The sequence below is a fragment of the Camelus bactrianus genome, chromosome 3, assembly GCF_048773025.1.
Source record: "Camelus bactrianus isolate YW-2024 breed Bactrian camel chromosome 3, ASM4877302v1, whole genome shotgun sequence".
NCBI lineage: Eukaryota > Metazoa > Chordata > Mammalia > Artiodactyla > Camelidae > Camelus > Camelus bactrianus.
The window spans coordinates 43,185,898-43,208,341 of NC_133541.1; the positions used below are offsets into that span (position 1 = coordinate 43,185,898).

General features: G+C 32.4%; 1 protein-coding gene across 3 annotated transcripts in view; it reads left to right on the plus strand.

The window, feature by feature from the left end:
* Nucleotides 1-22,444, plus strand: part of IPO11 (importin 11) — a 177,358-nt gene that overhangs the window by 81,667 nt on the left and 73,247 nt on the right. For all 3 annotated transcript variants that reach the window (XM_045525079.2, XM_045525080.2, XM_010966247.3), the window contains exons 21-24: nucleotides 8,422-8,537; nucleotides 15,425-15,501; nucleotides 20,934-21,013; nucleotides 21,533-21,613. In XM_045525079.2, the coding sequence (XP_045381035.1) occupies nucleotides 8,422-8,537; nucleotides 15,425-15,501; nucleotides 20,934-21,013; nucleotides 21,533-21,613 (354 nt within the window). The remainder of the gene's footprint in view (nucleotides 1-8,421; nucleotides 8,538-15,424; nucleotides 15,502-20,933; nucleotides 21,014-21,532; nucleotides 21,614-22,444) is intronic.

Sequence of the window (22,444 nt, forward strand, 5' to 3'; positions counted from 1 at the left end):
ATTGTTTTCATGTGATTTATGTTAGTGGTAGTAAAAGGCATCACATGTCTCATTCATGTGTGATCTAAACAGTTTAAAAACACCTTTTGTATGTTTATTATGGACATTTTTTGACATCTAAAAAGTATATTCTACTTTTTAAAGATGATTTCTTGATTAGCTGCAGTGGTCCCCAGTGATGGTAGATTCGTGATTTGTGCAGTTGTACCTTGCATGCATTTTCCTTGGTATCCAGGGCTTTTCTACATAAACTTATACTCCATTTTCATTTTTTTTCTTTGGTTTAAAATAAAACTTGTCCCTTTCAAAAATTGGGAAGGCAGAAAAACAGGTAAATTGCTTTTGAGGGAAGGAGTAAATTTGACTTTAGACATCTTGACTTTGAGGTATGGGGATATGCAGCAGGTAGAGAGGAACCTAAAACTTCAGAGAGAGAGAGAGATGGGGCTGTAGTTCTCATTTGAATTGTTAAAAAGTGATTCTGGTGATGAGAGGATGGAGAGGGAAGCACTTAAGGCTAAGGCTTAGAATATCTGGCTACAGGGAGGCACAAGCATCCTGTTTTTTCACTGCCCTTGCCCTAAAGTTTGAGAGCTCTTCCAATGGGGAGATCTCTCTTGGAATTGAGAATTACTACTCTCAAATGTTCTAATAAATTAAGAAAAAATCTTTCTATTATCAGTTTTAAAAAACCCTTTTTAGTCACCTTGATCCTTTTTTGAAACATAAACCATTCTTTCAGTAAATATTTATGGGTGAGTTTTATAGTTACAAATTACTGTATAAAGCAATTTTAGATGCACGACTAGTGATACAAAAAATTTTTTTAAAGTACTTTCCGTTTAATAAGTATCTGGCATAGTGTCTCTCCTTGTCTACCCTTTAATTCTTGTGATTATCCTGAAAGGTTTTACTCCTTTTGTTGATGAAGATACTAAGGCTAAGAGAAGCTTAGTGATTAGCCTGAGATGGCTCATGTAAATATCAGAACAAAGAGTCATCCCCACGTCTTTTGCCTTGTATCTCTGCCAGTTGCGTTTTTAAATTCAATTTGAGATTTCTGGAGGGTAGTGTGTCTCTTTAGGTACTGTTACCTCAGGAAATCTTAGGAAGCCAAGGTAACCTGTGTGGAATGACTAGAGTATATGGGGTCTTTTCCTTTAATCATGACATTCAAGTATCCTGTATATTTGTATAGTCCAGGGGTGCAAGGTTCCAGCTAAGTAATCATCTGCCTTTCTTGGAGAAAGCATATTACATTTAATATTAAAATTGAGACTGTAGCTTAAAGTAAGATTTTAGTCATTTGAGAAGATTGTACTAGGGTTATTGGTAAATTTCCTTTCATGGAAAATGCTGTCATCTTTTGACTTTTATTTTTATTTATTTACTTTCTTATTGAAATATAGATAATGTGCAAGCCACATTTTGACTTTTAAAATTTAATAGGTAGATATTAGTGTAAGTATTTGTATGTTTTTGTTTTCTAAATTCTGGGAACTCCGATTGATAATCTCTGACTGAGGAGGGTAATAATGGATGAAAATAAACTTTCTCATCTGCAGTAGTTGGCCTCAGTGGAAGTAGACTTTCATTCATTTGATAAACATTTTTTGAACACTTGCAATATGCAGTACAAGGTACTAGGCGCTGGGATACAGAAATTAATAGGGCAAGCTCTTTGCGAATATCCCAGTCCCAGGGACAGACTGAGCAGTTAAGTGCTTTTTTTTAGCAGTTAAAATGTGGTGGTGTGAGGCACTTGGTGGGTTATCTGTCTCGGACTTGAGGGTGAGGTGGGACGTTGGGGAAGACTTCCTTTAGAGGTGGCATCCAAATAGTGCTGATTTTAAATAGTGTTAAGCAAGAAGTGTTAATGAGATGGTGATTCAGGGATGAAAGGGGTAAAGATGTTTTACACAAATGGGCCAGCATATATAAAGCCCCCTAAATATCTGAGAATGGGATACTTTTTGTTTGTTTATTTATATATTGATTGGTTTTGCATGTAGATAAGTTAAGGAGTCAGTTCTTGAAAACTTTTTATGAAAAGTGGTAGTATCTCCGTTTCCTGTTTGGTGGAAGACTACTTTCAACACTTACAGCCCTGTCTCTTCGACTTTTTCTCTAACTCTAAATAAAGTATTGTTCATTCATACTGTTCATGCTTGATTTAAGCTTTGTAGGCATTATCTCTTGACTTCCCTGTACAGAAGATGAAGATTTAATTCTTTCATTCATCTCTATGTGACTCCTATCCTCCCATTCTCCCAATATAGTTAGATTGTAATTTAAATTTTGGGAACTATTTAGTGTCTTTATTTTTGTGACTATATAAAGCCTACTGAAGACTTATATCATTATGTTATGGTTAATTTTCTTTTTTGTACAACCATCCTCTTCATTGCCACTCTTAAAATTTTCTTGCTTAGTTTATAAGTCTTCTATTACTGCATAACAAATTAACATAAACATAATGGCTTAAAACAATCCAAAATAACTCATAATTTTGTAGGTCAGAGGTCCAACACACCATGTCTATACTCTGATCAGGATCTGGCAGGCTGAAATTGAGGTGCCTACCAGCTCAAATTCTGCCATGGGGGCTGTTTTCATAAGCACTCAGCTTGTTGGCAAAATTCAATTCCTTGATGAGGATTGGGGTCCCAGTTTACTGGCTGGCTGTCACTTGGGGCCCCTCTCAGTCCCTAGAGTCCGGCCACATTCCTTGATACATCGCCCCCTCCATCTTCAGCATCAGCGGTGGGGAAATTCTTGAGTGTCAAATTCCCGTAGGCTTTGAATCTCTGACTTTCTTTTATGTAATTAGTCAAAGAAAACTCTCTTTTTGTTAAAACTTACTTTATTTGTTTTTATTGAACTGTAGTTGATTTACAATTTTGTGTTAGTTTCAGGTGTGTATCAGTGATTCAGTTATTTATATATATATATATACACACACACAATGTATTTACTTACACACATGTATGTATTCTTATTCAGATTCTTTTCTATTATTGGATATAGTTCCCTGTGCTAAATAGTAAATTCTTGTTATTTATCTATTTTATATATAGTGGTGTGTATCTCTTAATCCCATACTCCTAATTTATCCCTCCTCCCACCTCCCCTTTCCCTTTGGTAATCATAAATTTGTTTTCTATGTCTGTAAGTCTGTTTCTGTTTTGTAAATAAGTCCATTTGTACTGTTTCAAATTCCACATGTAAGTGATATCATATAATATTTGTCTTTCTCTGACTTAACTTCACTTAGTATGATAATCTCTGGGTCCATCTATGTTGCTGCAAATGGCACTTTTTCATTCTTTTTTATGGCTGAGTAATATTTCATTGAAATCATTAAGATTTCATATATATCTCTCACATCTTTTTTATTCATTTATCTGTTAATAGGCACTGAAGTTGCTACCATGTCTTGATTGTTGTAAATAATGCTGCTATGAACATTGGAGTGCAAGTATCTTTTTACATTAAAGATTAAAGAAAACTCTCTTTTAATAGGCAAATGTGATTAGGTCAGACCTACTTAGATAATTTTCCTATCTTAATTACTTAAAGCCATCTGATTTGGGATCTTAATCACATCTGTGAAGTAAAACCTAAATTAATGTTTGATTGAACAACTGGGAAATGGCATGTGTACACCAAGTCAAGAATCATCTTAGGTAGTCATTTTGGAGTCCTGCCTGTTACATTTAGTTTCCTATGTAATTGAACCCATGCTGTATACAGTTATGTAAACATGCCCTCAGTGTGTTCACACACATCAGGTATTTTCTTACTTTCATCATCATAAATCTGGAAGATTCTTATGTGCTTTAGTCTGCACTAGTTTTACTGTATGCTTGTTCACAGCTGTTACATCTGGACTCTGTTTCACTGGCATCAGAAGGATTCCTTTCGCCTGTCCGTTCTGTAGGGTGCCTGTTTTCTGTACCTGTCTTCTTCCTTGTTTTACTTCCTCTTTCTGATGTATCCTGTGAATGCCAGTGGCATTCTGCAAAAGGTGCATGGGAGGTAAATTTTTTTTGAGATTTTTCATGTGTGAAAATGTCTTTACTCTGTTTTCACAATGATAAATAGTTTGGGTGTAAAATTCTAGATTTTCCCTAAAAATTTAAGAGGGAAAAAATTTTCCCTATGTTTTCCCCTGTATTTTTCTTACTGTTGATTTCTTCTTTTTCTTCTCTTTGCCTTTTTACTCTACTTTCTGGGGGATTTCTTCAGCTTTATCTTTCAGCCTTTCTATTGAGTATTTCTTTCCTGCTATAATACTTTTAATGTTTGTGAGTTTTGTTTTAAATGAACAGCCGCTTTATTGCTCAGAATGTGAGTTCTTTTTTTAATTAAAATATTTTTATTTATTTTAAATTTATGACATTAGTTACAGGTGTATAACATAGCGATTCAATGTTTTTGTAGATTATACTGCACTTAAAATTTTTACAAAATAATGGCTATATTTGTGCTGTACAGTATATCCTTGTTGCTTATTATTTTATACATACTAGTTTGTCTCTTAATCCCATACCCCTACCTTACCCCTCCTTCTGTGAGTTCGTTTTTGTATTGAATAATCAATCTACATCATCTCTCTTTCATGAATGCAATGTTTTCTTTTATTGTACCAAGAATGTTAGTGATATATTTTTTCCAAGATTTTATCTCTGTGTGTGTTTTGCAGTGCTGTTTTTATTTGTTTGTTTTTTTCCTATTTTTTGTATTAGATATTTAATCATATCTGTTGATCCTTGGTTGCCTTTTTTTTTTTTTTTTTTTGCCTTGTAAAAATTTTAAGCATGCACAAAAGAAGGAAGAACAGTAGAATGAATCCTTAGGTAACCATCACTCAACTTCAAGAACCATATTAACACTTGGTATAAATTTAAGAGTTGAGCACTAAAAAGCTAATTGGAAGGGTTGAATATGTATGGGAAGCTTGCTGATAGTGCATCTTGAGGATGATCTAGCTGGGTTTTGTACAGAACAGATGTTTTGGATCCATGTGTTTGAGATCTTTCCTCAGTGAAAGAGCCTTTAGTCTCCTGTCTATTACGTGTTCTGTCTCCCTGTTGTATATAGTATCCCTGGTGTTGATTACCTGATGTCTCCCTGTCTTGAGACCATTTGTTTTACATTACCAGAAATAAATGACCAGATCTGTGGTGGTTCAGGTAAGGGACAGTTTGACTATACACATGGATGAGATCTTGTCATCAGATGGCTTTTAAAACACTAGAGGTCCTATTATTTAAAAAAATTTTTTTTATTGAAGTATAGTCAGTTTACAATGTTGTGTCAGTTTCTAAGGTACAGCATAATGTTTCAGTCATACATCTACATACATATATTCCTTTTCATATTCTTTTTCATTATAAGTTACCACAAGATATTGAATGTAGTTCCCTGTGCTGTACAGAAGAAACTTGTTTATATATTTTATGTATAGTAGTTAGTATCTGCAAATCTTGAACTCCTAATTTATCCCTTCCCACCCTCTTTCCCCCTCTGCTAACTGTGAGTTTGTTTTCTATGTCTGTAAATCCGTTTCTATTTTGTAAATAAGTTTATTTGTGTCTTTTTTTTTTTAAGATTATTTAGATTCCACATATGAGTGATATCATATGGTATTTTCTTTCTCTCTCTGGCTTACTTCACTTAGAATGATGATCTCCAGGTCCATCCATGTTGCTGCAAATGACATTATTCTTTTTTATGGCTGAGTAGTATTCCATTATATGGCTGTATCACAGCTTCTTTATCCAGTCATCTGTCAATGGAGTGGGGGTCCTATTATTTTTAATTCATCCTCTTTAACTTCCCCTTCCCAAAGTACCTAGTGCTATCAATTCCTAAGTCTTTTGGAGTTTCATTAATATAAATCAGGGGTTTCTTGCTCCTTTTCACTGCTGGCTTTTAGGTTTGGTTTTTGAGTCTGCTAAGTCAGTTATTGCTTGTCTTTCCAACTTCCAAATATGAGTTGCTTTTATCTCTTCTTATGCTATCTTTGTAATTATGGGTTTAGGTTTTTAAAAAACATCCTCATATATCTTCTTGTTGGGTCTTGGGAGGGAACAGTAGTAAATGAATGTGTTAATAAATCTTCCAGCTTTCTCAGATATTAACATAATGATTTCTAGTATGGCCTTGTTTGGCATAGCTTCACACAGAATATAGAGCTTGGGTGTGGGGGCCTGGTTTGGAAGGTATAAGGGACATCTCTCAAAGTTCTGAGGAAGAACTGTTATCATTTATATTTTAGAAGGGTCTTTTGCACACCAGTGGGTACACTGGTTTGGAATGGGGTAAAACTAAAGTCAAGGAAAGTAGTTGGGAAGCTTTTCTGTTAATTGTGGAAGAGATGATGACCTCAAACAAAGCCATAGAAAGAAGGGCAAAGATTTGAAAAATACTTGAGAGAATAGAATTAAGAATTGTTTAGATATAGGGTGAGCAGGAAGAGGAACCAGGAGGTAGTTGTGATATAGTTTATCACTAGATGGGTAATGGTTCATGTTGCTTGAGTTAGGAAATACAGGAAGAGGAACTGTTTTTTAGGAATACGATGAGTGGTAGACTGGAGAGTTTGAGATACCTTCTGGTGATGATGTCCAGTAGTCTTTTGGAGTGTCTAGAGTTCAGAGATTTGGGTTGGAGTTAATAGATTTGGACATTATCAGCATGTATGTGGGACATGAGATGAGAGCCAGACAATACCCTGAGAAATGCCAATTTTTTGCATTCTTCTTTTTTTCACACTTAACTTTAAAAAGAAATTACAGATTCACAGGCAATTCCAAAGATAGCATAGAATGATTCTCTTGTACCCTTCACCTAATTTCCCTCCATGCTTTATGTAATATAGTATAATGTGATTTCCCCCTTTAAGCATTTCTGATAATTTTATTAATTAGTGATGAATTTATTTTTGAGCTTTCATAGTATTGTAGACAATGTCTTGTAGTTTTAATTATGGACAGAATGTTCAAATTTACTTAAAGCTGCATATCTGAGATTGGACATATTCATTCTTTAGGCCACTAGATAACAAACTGTAACTGAGAGAGTAAGTAGATTTACTGGTTTTTCTTTTTTGTTTTGTTATGGATTAAGCTTTGGAGAGTGAAATTTAACTGAATTTTAAGGCACAATATACTGCTTTATTAAATGAGACATATTTATAAATCTCTTCCTTTGGAAAAATCTTTAATAAGGTCTTCCAACTGATGTTTAATTATAGAAAGGGCCAAGCTTAACGTATTTAAGGGTAAGCTTTATGTACTTCCACTGAAGTATCTATACCCTGCTGATAAAAATTGAACTTACTGTTTATATATATGTATATATAGGTCATCAAAAGGGAAATACACATATATAGTGTTACATTGTAATTTGCTATAAACTATGTTGACATCTGAATTATTTTCTAAGTGGGGAGGTGTTGGATAGTTTATTTGGTTTCCTTTCTTTGTTTATCAGATTATAGAGATTAGTTTTGATTACAAATTGACTTTCTGTCTGTTCTGTTTTCTTTCAAAGTGCTTAAACTTAGTGTGATACACTTGAGTCATTCCCATAAGACAGTAATTAAGCAAGCTAGAATTTTAGATTAAAACCACCTCTTCTTCCTCCATCTTTGTATTCTTGGCTCGTTAAAAATATTTGCAGAAATTCTTCATTAAATAAGTAGTATGTGCACATTTTTTTTAAAAAGCTTACAAAAACTTTTTAAAAAAAATCTCCTTTACCCCCTTCCAACATCCTTTTCCAATACCCATATTTAACCAGTGTTAACAGTTTTTACTGTTTACTCCTAAGAAACATTTTTGTGCATATATCTTCATATCAGATATATAGTTATTTAAAAAAATGGGGCATGTGGAATTGTTATACACACTTCTTTTAAATCCCAATTTGTCATTTTGAGATTGTTTTTATTCCATACCTAATCCTTTTTCATGGCTACTCAGTATTCTAGAATATGAAGGTACTGTAATTTAATTATCTTACTGATGAATATTTAGATTGAGTTCATTTTAGATTATTTAGGTGAGATACTTTGTGATATTTGATATGTTGATGTTAATACCTCCAGTTGTCAGAGAGGCAAAAATAAGTATTTACATGAGAAATCTCTTAAAATGAACAGATGTATGTAGCCTTGGTATATATGGTTTTATTGCCATTAGGCAACTGAATAGTAATTTTTTACTATTTGACTTCCAGTTGTAAACTGAACTAATTTTGTTTTAGTAGTGCTTATAATTAGGACCATTCTTTAAAAATCTGATTTATTTTAATAAGTTGGTTTTAGGGCTTTTTTATATGATAGGTGATTTTTTTGGTGGGGGGTGGGACCATAGAGTGTCTTATGTTAAGTTTTATTTATACTTCCTATAGGGATTAGGAGCAGACAGCAAGAACCTGTACCCTTTCCTGCTCCCAGTTATTCAACTGAGTACAGATGTTTCTCAGCCTCCACATGTTTATCTTCTGGAAGATGGTTTAGAATTATGGTAAGAGGAAAAACTTGATACCGTGGATCTTTTTTTTTTTTTTTCTCTAGCCTTCCCTACACTCATGCCAGTAAAGCAAAGGTCATGTAACAAGGCTTAAAAGCTCAGCATTTAAAAACAAAAACATAAAGTCAGTTTGCCTGAACTGAGTAACATAATAGATCCTTTTCAGTAACATCTTTTCTTGACAGCTGTCACTCAGTGTAGGCTTATATATCACAGTTAAAGAGAAGTTTCAGTAAGAACTCAGCTGCATGTCATTGTTTGGAATTTGGACTGTAAAATGGGGATCTTGAGCAAAACTGAAAATTGACATAAAACTTCAGTGTGTTAAGTGAGATATTTTGGGACGATAACTGAGTTGTTTTTCAACCTCTTACTACCTTACCGAGTAAGTACTGAGACATAATACCTCAGCCCCAAGTGTTAATGCTACTTAGTCCTGACATTATTTTACTGAGTAAGTAGTATATAGTGTTAAGTGGTAAAACACAAGCAAACAGACCCCGTTTCTGTGGCATCGCACTGCCACAGGCTGTGTAGAGAACAGTAGTAGAAATCTTTTTGCTTTATCTTACTGATAGCAGCAGTTTTCTGCAGGGCAAATCATTATTTAAGATATAGTTTATAATACAGGAAGGGTTTAAAAATTCTAATGTTGGAATTAAAAAAGCAATTACAGAAATTAACCAGAGGAAAAAATTAACATTTGTGGTATCCTTATTCCCTACCCACCCCCTTCCTTTCTCAGTTTTGCTTAGATGTCTAGGAATGTAGTTTTTTGATTCTTAGAAATTGTCTTTGGTGTAAATTATAAATTAATGATCTGTATCAGAATATTAGATGAACAATTTAAAAACATAACTAAGTAGGTACTTATTAATTTGCAATTTGTGTTTCTCGTATTCTTTTCTAGGTTATGTTGTTTGAACTTAAATGATTTCCGAATGATTTGATTGTAGATTAGCATGTGTTAGAACCTGTTATATTCATATATTTTTATTTGAACAGAATGGATTACTCTAGATCAGTTGTTGGTAAACTTTTTCTGTAAAGGAGCAGACGGTAAATAATTTAGGATTCCCAGGCTGTGTACTTTCTGTCCTATCTATTCATCTCTCCTGCTTCATTGCCAAAGTTGTCATAGACAATATGTTAACAAATGAACATGGCTGTGCTCCAATAAAACATCATTTACAGAAATAGGATGTGGGTTGGATTTGGCCCATGAGCTGTAGTTTGCCAGCCTCTACTCTAGATTACAAATTAAAACATTAATCTCTGTTGCATAAATGCTTTCCTGTAAACATGTATATTTTGTTAATTATCAGAAAAATTTAAAATATTAGTTATAATAAAGAGATTCATACTTATCAGTATTAAAGGTTTAGTATATTAATGTGTTTATAAAAGATATATAAATTTTTTAAGGATTATATTAAACAGGTAATAAAAGTACATTGCTCTACTAATGGTAATTTTTTTCACACTAACCTTTAGTTACATGTAAATCAAATTAAATCATTCGGGTACACTTTTAAAATTTACTGACATATTTCTTCATATGTTTTTCTTATTGGATTAGAACTCATATTTGGAATTAGATATATAGATGCCAATCCCAAGTACACCCACCACTGCATTAGATTTATAATCATCATCTGTGAGCCTCAGTTTCCTTATTTGTAAAATAAGGAAAAATAATTTTTACCTGCTTATTGTGAACATGAGATAATGTGTGTGAAGTGGTTCTCACTTTGTATGTGATATATAAAGCCTAAGAATTGGTGAGATTGCCTAGGAAGAAAAAAGCAGTTAGAACATTCTGCTCAGGGCAGACTCCTGAAGAAAAATATTTCAAGGTCACATGAGGAGCTATCAAAGATGGCAGCAGGGAAGAGCTGTCTACTGACAAAGGAGGAAAACCAAGACAAGAGAGGATATTTCCCAAAAGAGGGAGTGGTTAGCTTTGTCAAATGTTGCCGATTGTCCTAGTAAGAGTAGAACAGAAAGGTCAGTGGAGATGATAAGGGTTTCAGTGGAGTAGTAAGAACAGTCCAAAGAATTAGAGTAGGTTAAATTGGAGTTAAGTAAGTACAGACTGTGAGCACTGACAACTTGTATGAGAGCTTGTACTATGGAGAGTAATGTTGAAATTGGGCAACAATTGACTGTTCTGGAGTGAAAATTTAGGGGTATGATGAGGCTCAAGAGAGTGAGATAATTGAAAGAGACAAGCAGGTGTGGGATTCAGCACAAGTGGAGGGGTTTTTTTAGCTGGAGGTAGGAAGACAGATTTCTGTATTGTAGTGGAATTAGATGGGAAGATGTTCCATATAATAGTTTCTATTTTCTCAACAACATACGAAGCATAGATGTCAACTCAGTGTTACAGGCTGGAATGGGAGTGTATGTAAGATCAGAGAGGTTTGTGGGGAGCAAAGGTATAAAATAGTTATGTTGGAGAATGGAAATTTGAACTTACTACGGTTAACCAGTACCAGTTGATGTTTGTGGTTGTGTATACAAAGTGAAACTCTTCAGACTGATTATGTGATTTATTTTTCCCCTGATGACGTCTTTGACCCAACATTGTTAAATTTTTTGCTGATACTAAAGTGTATGATTCAGGTCTGGATTCATTGCATTGTAAATACAATATGCTACTTATACAGTTTTCTTAAACTTAGTGTGAATTTTAATGACATATTGTAGGATCTATTCCTGTAATATAGTCACATAAATAATAATGATATCAAAGATGCAGACTTTCATGTATATCTATTCTTTTTAACTTGTCGGTTGTTAGTTCACATTATTTTGCTTTTTCATCTTGACACTGATTTATTGAAATACCCCATTCAATTTTCTTCATGTCAGTGTCCTTTTTTATTTCTAGCATTTTTGATCTGTAAGTTAAAAAAAAATTAACTGCACAAAATTTTGGTACTTTTTTACATTGTTATAAGATTTAATAAAATATGGTATTTAAATTCTTTAATGAAGAATTATGTGATATAATAATGTATGCAGTGGTTAATTTTCCACTTTTTAATTCCACCTTTTAATTCTTCTGCATTTAAATTTTATCTGATATAAATATTGTCATATAGTTTTAGATTTGACTTAACTATTTCATTCATCTTTTACATTTCAGCCTTTTGGTTTAAATTTAGTTATGTATTCTATACTGAGCAAATTTGAAATTTTATATTTTAACCTAACCAAAGATGTTTTACTTCAAAAGAATTTTATTGATCTTACATTTATTTATGTCTGTCTTGTACTTTATGGTCTCTCTTTTCTACATTTTTTTATGGAAGGATAACTTTAAATTTTACCTTTCTCTAGTCAGAGGTGTTGATACATACAGCTTTGTCTAGTCATTCATCAAAACAGTAACTTTTTCCCTTCCTTAATATGGTAGAGAATTTAGTGCTTTGACTTTGTTTATCTCACTTTCTTTTCCAAATCTTTATTTATTAATCTGGAATTTGTTATTAATCTGGAACTATATACCATTTCAATTTTATTTTTCGCTAGTTTAAAGTCTTCAAGGTTTTTTCCTCTTTTGAATAGCATAGTTTATGCTCTGGAAACTAGCATAGTAAATGAGAGTGACAGTGACCCGAGTGTCCTTTTTACTAAGATTGTGACAGTGAGAGGGAAGGAGCAAGCTTCAGAGAGTGTTAATCTGGACCCACTGACAAAAAGAGTTTTTTAAAAACATCTTCTATCATTTAGGATATGTCCTCCAATTTTTTTTTCTCAGTGAAATCTTGTGACTGTTGTAGTTTTTCTTTTAGTTTCATAATTATTTTAAGAGTGAATAGGATAAAAAGTTTTAAAAAATCTTTCTTGAAGTTTTATTCTTTAAAGTGGAATCAAATTCTGTTATTATTGACCAGGTTAAGATGTCTAAAGATACCATTACTTGTGCATGTTGGGAAGTACTTCATTTTGGGGGTGATGGTTTCTCCTGTGTAATCCCCTGCCCAGATCTCCCAATTTTGTCATTTAAAAAGCAAAATACTTCATAGATGCAAAATAATATGGAGATAACATTGTTTATAATTATTGATAACTTGTATAAAATGAAAATCCATTTTCTGTACTCTGAGTAAGAAATGGTTCAAGAATGTCTGTGAAATCCATGGTGTGGCATGTTTTTGAATCCTCCTGTTTCCATGCCAGGGATAACCCACTTACTGATTTTTTTTTCTTTTCATTCTTTGATTTTCTTTCTTGTATTTTAATATTTTTTAAATCAGGTAGGTGTGTGTATCTTTAAACAGTATGTTTTAACTTTATATAAATTGTATCATATGTTTTCTAACTTACTTTTTTTGCTTCCTGTTTTGAGATTCATCCGTATTGATAAGTTTAATAGTATGACTAACAATTCATTTACTCATTTGCCATTTTGTTTGATGTTCAAATAATGCAACTGTGAACATTCTCACACAACTCCTAGCCCAAATGTATAAGACCTTATGCCTATACACATTTCTACCTAGAAATGGTGCTAGGTAATATGTATTCAGCTTTATCATATACTAATTATTTCCAAAAGTGATTATATCAACTGGTACTCCTGTCGGCAGTCACAAGAGTTTCCACTGTTATGTAGCTTTGCCAATACATGATATGTCACGTGTAAAGTTCTGCTAATCTGTTGAGGGTAAAATTGTACCTTGTATTGGTTATAATTTATATTTTCTTGATTGCTAGTCAAATTGGATATCTTTATATTTTTTATAGTCAAACTTAATGCAAATTTTTTAATCTTTTTCTGCAAAATATTTGTTCATTTGTTCTGTTCATTTTCCTTTTATTGACTATTTTTTGGATATTATTTCTTTGGACACTATTCCTTTGTCAGTTATATATATTGCAAGCAGTCTTCTCCCAGTATATGACTTGCATTTTAACTTTTTTGAGGCATCTTTTATACATAGTAATTGTTAACTTTAAAGTAGTTGTATTTCTCGGGCTTTTTCTTGAATTTTTTTCTAATCTAAAGCCATAAAAGTCTTGTGACATCTTGTAAAGTAAAGCCTTACTCTTTTCATATAAGTCCTGGAATTAATTTCTGTATTTTGTATGGGATAGAGGTCTGGTTTCTCACCACTGAAAACTTTGCTTCCTGACCATTGGAGCCTCTTCTATCATACATGAAAAAGTCTGTTTCTTGTACTTTCTATTCTGTGTATGGTTTTAATTCTAATTACAGTGGAATATTGTAATTAGAATTTATTAGTAATTACTAGTTATTAGTACTAGAATTAATTAGTAATTACTAGAATTACTAATTACTAGTAATCTAATTAGTGGAGACTAACTACAGTGGTTGTATAGTAAATCATAATATCTAGTAAGGCAAGTATCTCCCCGAATCCCTCCTCCATACTTTTTTGTTTTTTTGAGAAATTTCTTGTCTATTCTTGGTCATTTGCCTTTCACGTAATTTTAGAATCAGCTTGCTTTATTTCCAGGGAAAACAGTGTAGGGATTTGAGTTCAAGAATAATTGATTCTGTATAACAATTTAGAGAGGCATCTTTATGATGATAGGTTTTTATATGAGGACTCTTAAAACACCATGCATTTAAATTCATTATGTGTTTGATGTGTAGAAATTCAGTTGATTTTTGTACATTGATATATTCAGTAACCTTACTGAACTCTCTTAGTAATTCACATAATTTGTTTATGAATTCTTTCTTCCTCTTTTTTTTTTTTTTTCCTATCAGTCATAGCTTCTGTGAATAAGGACTAGGTAATTTTTTCCTCTCCTGCCCTTGTATTTTTTATTAACTTACTTGGCATACCATGTGAGAGGCCCTTCATATATAGACTCAGTAGATGTGAAGGTAGACAAAGTAATAGAGAGTGTTCTTTGATGTGTGCTTCTGTTTTTCTAGAGAATGTTTTCAACATATCATCACCAGGTGTGTTTCCTATGAGTATTTGATAGGTAGTCTATCTTACCAGGTTAAGGAAGTTCCTTTCTATTTATATTTGGATAAGAGATTTTGTAGTAAGTGTTAGATTTAGAACTGGATTCTTCCCCCACCCCCACCCTTGGCTTCTTATAGATTTTGTGATGATCATTTTTTTCTTTTTTAACTTCTTTAGTGGGGGTTGAAGAGGTAAACCAACTGCACACTTAGGTGATAAAGTACAACCCATATTTTATTTTTTATAAAATAGTTGCTTTAGATTGCTGATACTGTGAGTGAGATTGGCTTATCATTGGCCTTTGTTCATCTTTATTAAGTTTTACTAAGTTCATGTTTATTAAACATTTAGCATAAATTGTTTACTAATTCACTAGCCCAGTGTCTTATTGAAGGGACTGATCAATTACATGTGACAAATGAATATATCAAGAAAATAAAAACATCAGAATAGCTCATCCTCTTCCACCTTAATTCAAGAGAGGCTGGGAACAAGCCAGGACACCAGAAAGGGCAAGGCACCGAGTGGGTGCTCCTTAGACACTTGCCAGTTCATCAGTGGTTTGAAGAATTGAACAGTGGCAGTTCATTCAATGGCTTTTATTCAACACCTGAAAAAAAATTTCTCTTTCCTTGACCAATTCAAAATGATCATGTTTTTGCTTCATCATTGTAATTTTATTGTATGTATTCTAGTAAGTAGTTACTTGCTGACTTTTGCTGTGTATATAGAAATCATACATAATTTGTAGGAAGGTTTTAATTTTGATGAATTTGTTAATTTTTTTACTAGAAGGATAATCTTTATAACTATATTGTCCAATTTTCTTCTTTAAATTGAACAGTTTTTTTTTTTATACGTAAGGTGTGTTGTTAAAAGCTTTAATGGTTGTGGAAAGTGATTTAATCATCTGTTTTCGGTTCCTAGGTTAGTGACTTTGGAAAATAGCCCATGTGTTACACCAGAGTTGCTTCGTATATTTCAGAATATGTCGCCACTTCTTGGTATGTAGTAAAGCATAAACTTACTACTGTTTTTGAATGCAACCATAATACTGGACATTATAGGTGACTATAATTATACCTTCTGTTTTTAACTAAAGCCTCTGATTTCGAGAAATAAGTTGGATAACATTTTAATAGTTCCTGGATTTTTTTCCTATGGTATAACTTTTTAGAACTATTTCTACATATTAAATAAAAACAAACACTGAAGTCACTAAATCACTAAATAGAAACTCAAAAAAGTTCTTAGGAAACTAATTACAAATTAAGTTTGAATTTTACATGGTAAAATTTCTATGTTTGATAGCAGTTCTGTAAAGTATTTAAAAGGCTATATTTATATTGTAAAACTGCTTCTGTGTACCATGGTTTTGTCCAGCTTCTTTTACAAATGGTCTTTTGCTATCAGTTGTTTACAGAGGAGCTTTGTACATATTTCTAATTTAGCTAAGGGACCACCAAAATAAAGATTATTAAATATTACAGAATCATTTATTGTTTGTTGAGGTATTACCTATGTATGAGCTTGAAATCAGCAGCACTTTTGGCACATGAAACCAGAGAACTGGGCACTGTGCTAAGAGTAGGCTCTTAGTCTCTTTTAGCCACCATGAATGATAACTAGTTAGATTCCTTTTTGCCAATCTGAATGTGTATTCTGATGACAATTAATAATAGAAAATCTGTACTTTTCTGTTACATATCAGCTATCATCCAAAAGTATGTAATATCTTAAATTAAAAAAATTTTTGTTTATAGAGTTACTATTTTGTGAGGGATTTTACAGTGCAGAATCACATTTCAGCCTCATAGAGTTTAAGAATTGTATGCAGTGCCATTTAAGTTTTTTCCATTTGGAGTCCCACTCTTCAAGACACACACATGAAGCATCTTTAAATCCTTCATTAGAACTTTGTATATACTAAATGAATAGTTTAATATTGTCAGGAGAGGGCATTTTTGTAGGAAAACACTGGGTGAGAAGGCATACTTATTATGGTAATATCTGAAGACTATTTTTCTCTGAGGACTTATTTGTAGTGAGCAGTTTTGTTAGAGGAAAAATATTATTGAGGTTTAATGACACACCAGAAAAATAGTCTCACTCTTGACAATTTAAACAGGTATGGACTAAGACATAATTATAACTGATTTAGAAAACAGCTCTCTTCATTTGCTGGATGACCATGGGGGCTAGATATTGTAATTAGTCCCTCCTGTTTTTGGAGGTTTTTAAAATTCTTCTACCCTGTTCTTCAGAATAAATAAGACCTCAAATAATACAAAGATACCATTTGTCTTCTAATAAAAAGCCATTTGATGTTTATCATCTAGTATCCCCATAAAATGATGGGAAATTTTTTAAAAGATGAAGACAGTGGCAATAAACCAATCACTTATTGCCAGTCTCCCAGGAAAAGTTTTGTCATTGAGGATAGGAAAAATCCTTTTCACTTTCCTTTACTATCTGAAGGCCTTCTAGTTCTATTCTGCCTAACTTGGAGATCATATATGATAACATTCTGGATAATCCACAGTGCTTCCTTATACTTGACCTGAGAATGGAAACCTCAGCTAGACCTACCATTATCAACTTTGTCATAAACATGATTCAGGCTTTTCACATATAGATGACTTCACATGGTAATTTCACTTCACCCCAAATTGTATTCTACCCCAAATTCAGCATACCTAGACTTTACAAGGTAGTGGGAGAGAGGATTGGTAGCCAGGAAGAAGAGACTGAAAAAAGCACATGACCAATCCTACTGTAACCTTATGATACTACTGTGATGGTGGATTTAGATATGTTCTATTTTACAGCTTTACCATAGTAAGCTTTGTAGGTGATGCATAGTCCTTGCCGAGCTTGTCCCCTGCATGGGCTTCTCTCTCCCCGCCCTGCCCCAGGACACACACCAGACTCCCATATTCTCTACAGGAGCTGTGGTCAACCAAATGCAACTGTAGTCAACAAATCAATAAGGACTGTCATGTGTTTAGAACAATAGCTGGCACATAGTAAGCATTATTTAAGTGTTTTATAATTATATTTATTATTACTACTACTATTACTATTAACATTATTGCTGTTTTAAAAGAAAAAGTACCCAACCACTGGCTCTGTAGGATTTGTTAGTTAACTGAATCAAGAACTAGTGAAATTTCTTTCTGTGATAATTAATATTTGATTTAGACTTTTTTAACTTTCAAAGATTTTTAAAAGTTCTATATTTCATTAGTAGTATCAGTGAATATAGATAATATGGATGCTCTTGAATTATGTATTCCCTACTTTTGTCTTTGAAAACAAAAAGGATTATAGAAAATTTGTTTTATGCATTGCGGTATTTATATTTGCTTCAATAATATGAAGAAATTCTGTTTACAGATTATTTCTGTCACACTTAGTATACCTTGGTATCAGTATTACCTTCATTTTTGCTTGAGTATTGTACAGCTAATTAATATTGCTTGACATGTGGCTTTTTGCATATACCTTCTTTCAGGTGAGCTTTAAAATTTGAGATATAACCATAATATTTATTTTAACCTTTTAAGAATATAGATCAAACTGGATATTCACTTTTCTTAACAGTGAAAACACCTTTCTTGTTATATCAGTGAACTTTAAAAATTTATTTAATGAATAGATAGCTATTTTTTTAAGCAGAAATAAAGCTCCTGGCAAGAAGTTTCTCATTTTCATTTAAAACACATAAAACCAACAATACTGATGTTTAACTTAACCATTTTTAGAATATGTTAATTAAATATGAGTAAATTCAAGACTAGAATTCATTTTATATCCTTTTTTCCAAATGTAAGTAGAACTGGAGATATTTTAAGTAGAACCAGAGGCTATAAGTACAAGTATTTCTGATAATTTAGTTCCAAAGACTTGTTTCTAAAAATACTTTAAATCTTTTTTATGGTGTTAATTTTCTTAGTATTCTCGTTACTTGAAACGTAAACATTTGACTGGCTTTTTCCATGTTGTTGTAAGTGCCAAACTAATGTTCCTTGACCGATTAAATTTTTCTGCCAGTAACTTCTTGTCTAATTTGGAAGGAACTTTTCCCACCTGCCTTCTTGATGATGTAGGGTATCTTACACATTTAGCTTTCTCAGAGATTAAAATAAAAGGAGAAACTATTATAGTTTCATTTCCAAACATAAGTAGTATGATTGAACATAGATTTCTACTGAATCTATAACATAATTCAGTAATTTTTCCTTTTTGTTCCCTTTATGATAACATGAAAGAATAAATAAAATGTAACATGAAAGTACAGAATAAAAATAGAAGTAAAAGAGTAGAGAAAAACAAAGAGGAATGGAATATAAATTTTAATTAGACAAACAGATATAAGTCATATGTACACATAGCATAACTAGATACTTTGGCCATAGAGTTGACTCAGAGCTCTCTTTGAAAGAAAAACTCAATCACTTAAATTAGGGATTTTCAGGTCAGACATTGTTGACATTTTGGGCCAGGTAATTCTTTGTTGTGAGGGTCTGTCTAGTGCACTGTAGGAAGCTTAGTAACATCCTTAGCCTCAACCTACTAGGTGCTAGTTTTAACAACCAAAGTTTCCAGACATTGCCAGATGTCCTCTAGGGAGCATAATTACCCATGATTAACATTTGAATTAAATTATTCACAGGGCCTAAAAATAAATACAGCTCTGTTACATGGTTAAAGTACAGCTCCTTCTGATACTAGGACCAGACAATAATTTTTCTTCAGAGTCTTACGAGGAACTCATGAATATAATGAAGTGTTCAATATACCTTAAAATAGATATATTTATTAATTTTAAGGCTATTTTTACTATTAGTATTTAATAATTGCCAGTGATAACATGCTCTAGGAAATTTAGTAAAAGCTATCCTTGGCATGATGGAGACATGAAAAGCAGTATGAAGTGACCTAATCCCTTGAGTATTTCCTTGTATAAACTGATCCAGAGATAACTTTTAAAGTATCTGTAAGAAGAGGTAAGCGCTATGGTTTTTAAAATCAGTCCTTCTTAGATATTGTTTCCTTCTTCATAGGTCTTGATAAAGTTTTAGATGACAGTGAGTTAGACATTGGACATATCTGGAATGTAGCTATTCTAAGTTCTCACTTAAATGTAGAACCCTTCTGCCTTACTTATCGCAGTGGCTGCCAAACAGTCTGCTGTTCAATGTTGGTCTGCCAAACATTGTATGTGCACAAGTGCAGACTTGACTTTCTCCTTGAGAGGAAAAGAACAATGTGAATTTTTCACAAGGATAACTTTATCCAGTACAATGGTCTACCCTTTTAGTCTGAGTTTTTTGGCATAATTCTGTTGTGGAAAATATTTAGATGACAGCCTTTTTTCTAAAATATCTTTCATTTGCATGGCAACAAGTTATTAGTCTCTGTCTTATTTATTAAATCCTAAAGTATAGAACTAATACCTTTAAAACATATTTTGAACTTAGGGTATGATTATCATTTTCCTGTGAAAGTTTATGAGAAATACTCATCTGAGTAGAGTGTCTTTTCACTTTGCTAGGATATGAGCTAAATAAGAACCTATGGCCTAGACCAGTGTTTACTGGGAAGAATTTTTTTCACCTGTCCTATTGCAAGTGAATATAATTTCTAAAATATTAGCAGTACAGAATGAAAGGTTTTAGATAAAGATGTTATTTTAAGGTCATGTTTTGAGCTGTATAATTTTATACATAAAATCTGTGTTCTATTGTATGTGATAAGACATGTAAAAAACACTGCATAAACATTTGATCATATTTAATGAAATAGTTTTCTACTTTGTACTTGAAAAGGAATAGCTAAAAATAATATCCTTTTCTGATACTATTCTGGTAATGACATTTTAAAGAACATTTTTATGTGTAAATTTTTAATAGGGGAGCAGATCTGAAGAACAAAGCACAAGGATTGAGAGTATCTAAACATAGTATAATTTTTGGCATTTAATAAGGACTCTTCATAAGTAGGGTAGCATGTTCAGTGCCAGCACAGTAGACACTCAGTAGATGCTTATTGAGTGAATTGAGTGAACCCATTTAAGTAGATGTCAAAATAGGATGGTAAAATGATTCAATTGCATGTTGTTTGCCATGCTGGTACTAGAAGTTTAGTTTGAAATGAAAGGTTGAGTCATGTAGTTATTTTCTGAAAGGAAAAAAAAAGGGAGCTAAATATTTTCTAAATTGTTTTAACTAGTGGGAAATATAAGGGAAAGCATTAATGTATAGGTTAATGCCAGTTTTTTTAGATAGGTATCTGTATACTAGGAGTCTGAATAGCATTCGGAAAAGATTTGTAAAGAGCATGTAACTTACCTTTAAATAAATCACTTCACTTAAACTAATTTTTAAACAATGAAATAATTTGTCCTTTTTAAAAAAATTTATTATTTTGGCAGAATTAAGTTCAGAAAATCTCAGAACCTGCTTTAAGATCATCAATGGTTATATCTTTTTATCATCAACAGAATTTTTACAGGTATGTTGTAGTAGTTTTTGTGTTGTAAAAATTCATGTAGTTATTATTTTTATTGTTTCTTATTTGAAATCAGGAGGTACCTTTTCAAAACCTAAAAGAGCAATCTGTTACTTTAAAGAGGGGGGACACTTTATAAGCATTGCCCATTACAGGACAGGTGTGATGCAGTTTCATGAATTATGTTATTTAATATAGAAAATATGCTGTACAAATAAATATATCCTAATATTTCTGTAAAAACCAGAAAAGCAATAAGCTGCATTTTTATTTTTTAAATTTTTCCTAAAGCATTCTAATTGAAACTTTATATGCTTAGAACTTTAGTATCTAATTCTCAAATAGATTATAATGAGTCCTAAATTGAATTTTTTTTTAATGGAGGTACTAGGATTGAACCCAGGACCTCATGCATGCGCTCTACCACTGAGCTATACCCACCCCCTCCAAAATGAATTTTATGCCTTTTTTGATATTGCAGATACATTCATCTGTGTATTTTGACTTTTCATTGAATTTCAGACATATGCAGTGGGTCTATGTCAGTCCTTTTGTGAACTGCTAAAGGAAATTACTACAGAAGGTCAAGTTCAAGTGCTCAAGGTATTCTCCTCTTTTTAATGAATACTGTTGTAAGGTTTCCCTCTGTATTTTGTTAAATTGGACCTTCATTTGGGTTTGGATGATTGACAAGAAGGGGAAGAATAATTCTAGACAATATTTGCTTTTAGCAATATTAAGTTGGTCTCATACCTTTGGACCAGAGTTCTCAAATTTGATTGTGCATACAGATCACCCAAGGATGTTGTTAAAAATGCAGATTTCACATTTCTCACAGGGTTTCTGCTGATGGGACCCCAATCAAGGTTCCCCTTATCCTGAGACCTTACTTTGTGTGCAATACTTTAAAAGCTTTCATAAATCATGCAGAGTTTCCTGACATCTGAAATTTTTCACCCCTCCAGTTTGTTGGACTGCTTTTGGGACAAAAATTTCCCATTATCATTTGGTACTTTTAATTTCAACTGGCTGTTGAAATTAGAGTACCAAGTTTGTATGATTGTGTGTAACTAAGAACCAATGTTGAATCATTGTGTTGTACACCTGAAACTAATATACTTTTACATGTTAATTTAAAAGAACTTAAAAACAAACAAACCCTGAGCTCTGAGTTAATCTTTATGCATTGTATCTTTACAGATTCCCAATGTTATCTTTATATTTTGTATATGGTTGTATATAATTAAGAAGTAACAGGCTCTGAGTTGTATATTTTTATAATATCTATGTTAAAGGCAAATAGTATCAATTAAATGTCTATGTTTACATATAAACATAAGTATACATAACTATATATTAACTATATCTTTACATGTATTTGTATATGTGTGTATATGTACACATATTTTGTATAGACTTTGTGAGAAACTGTAG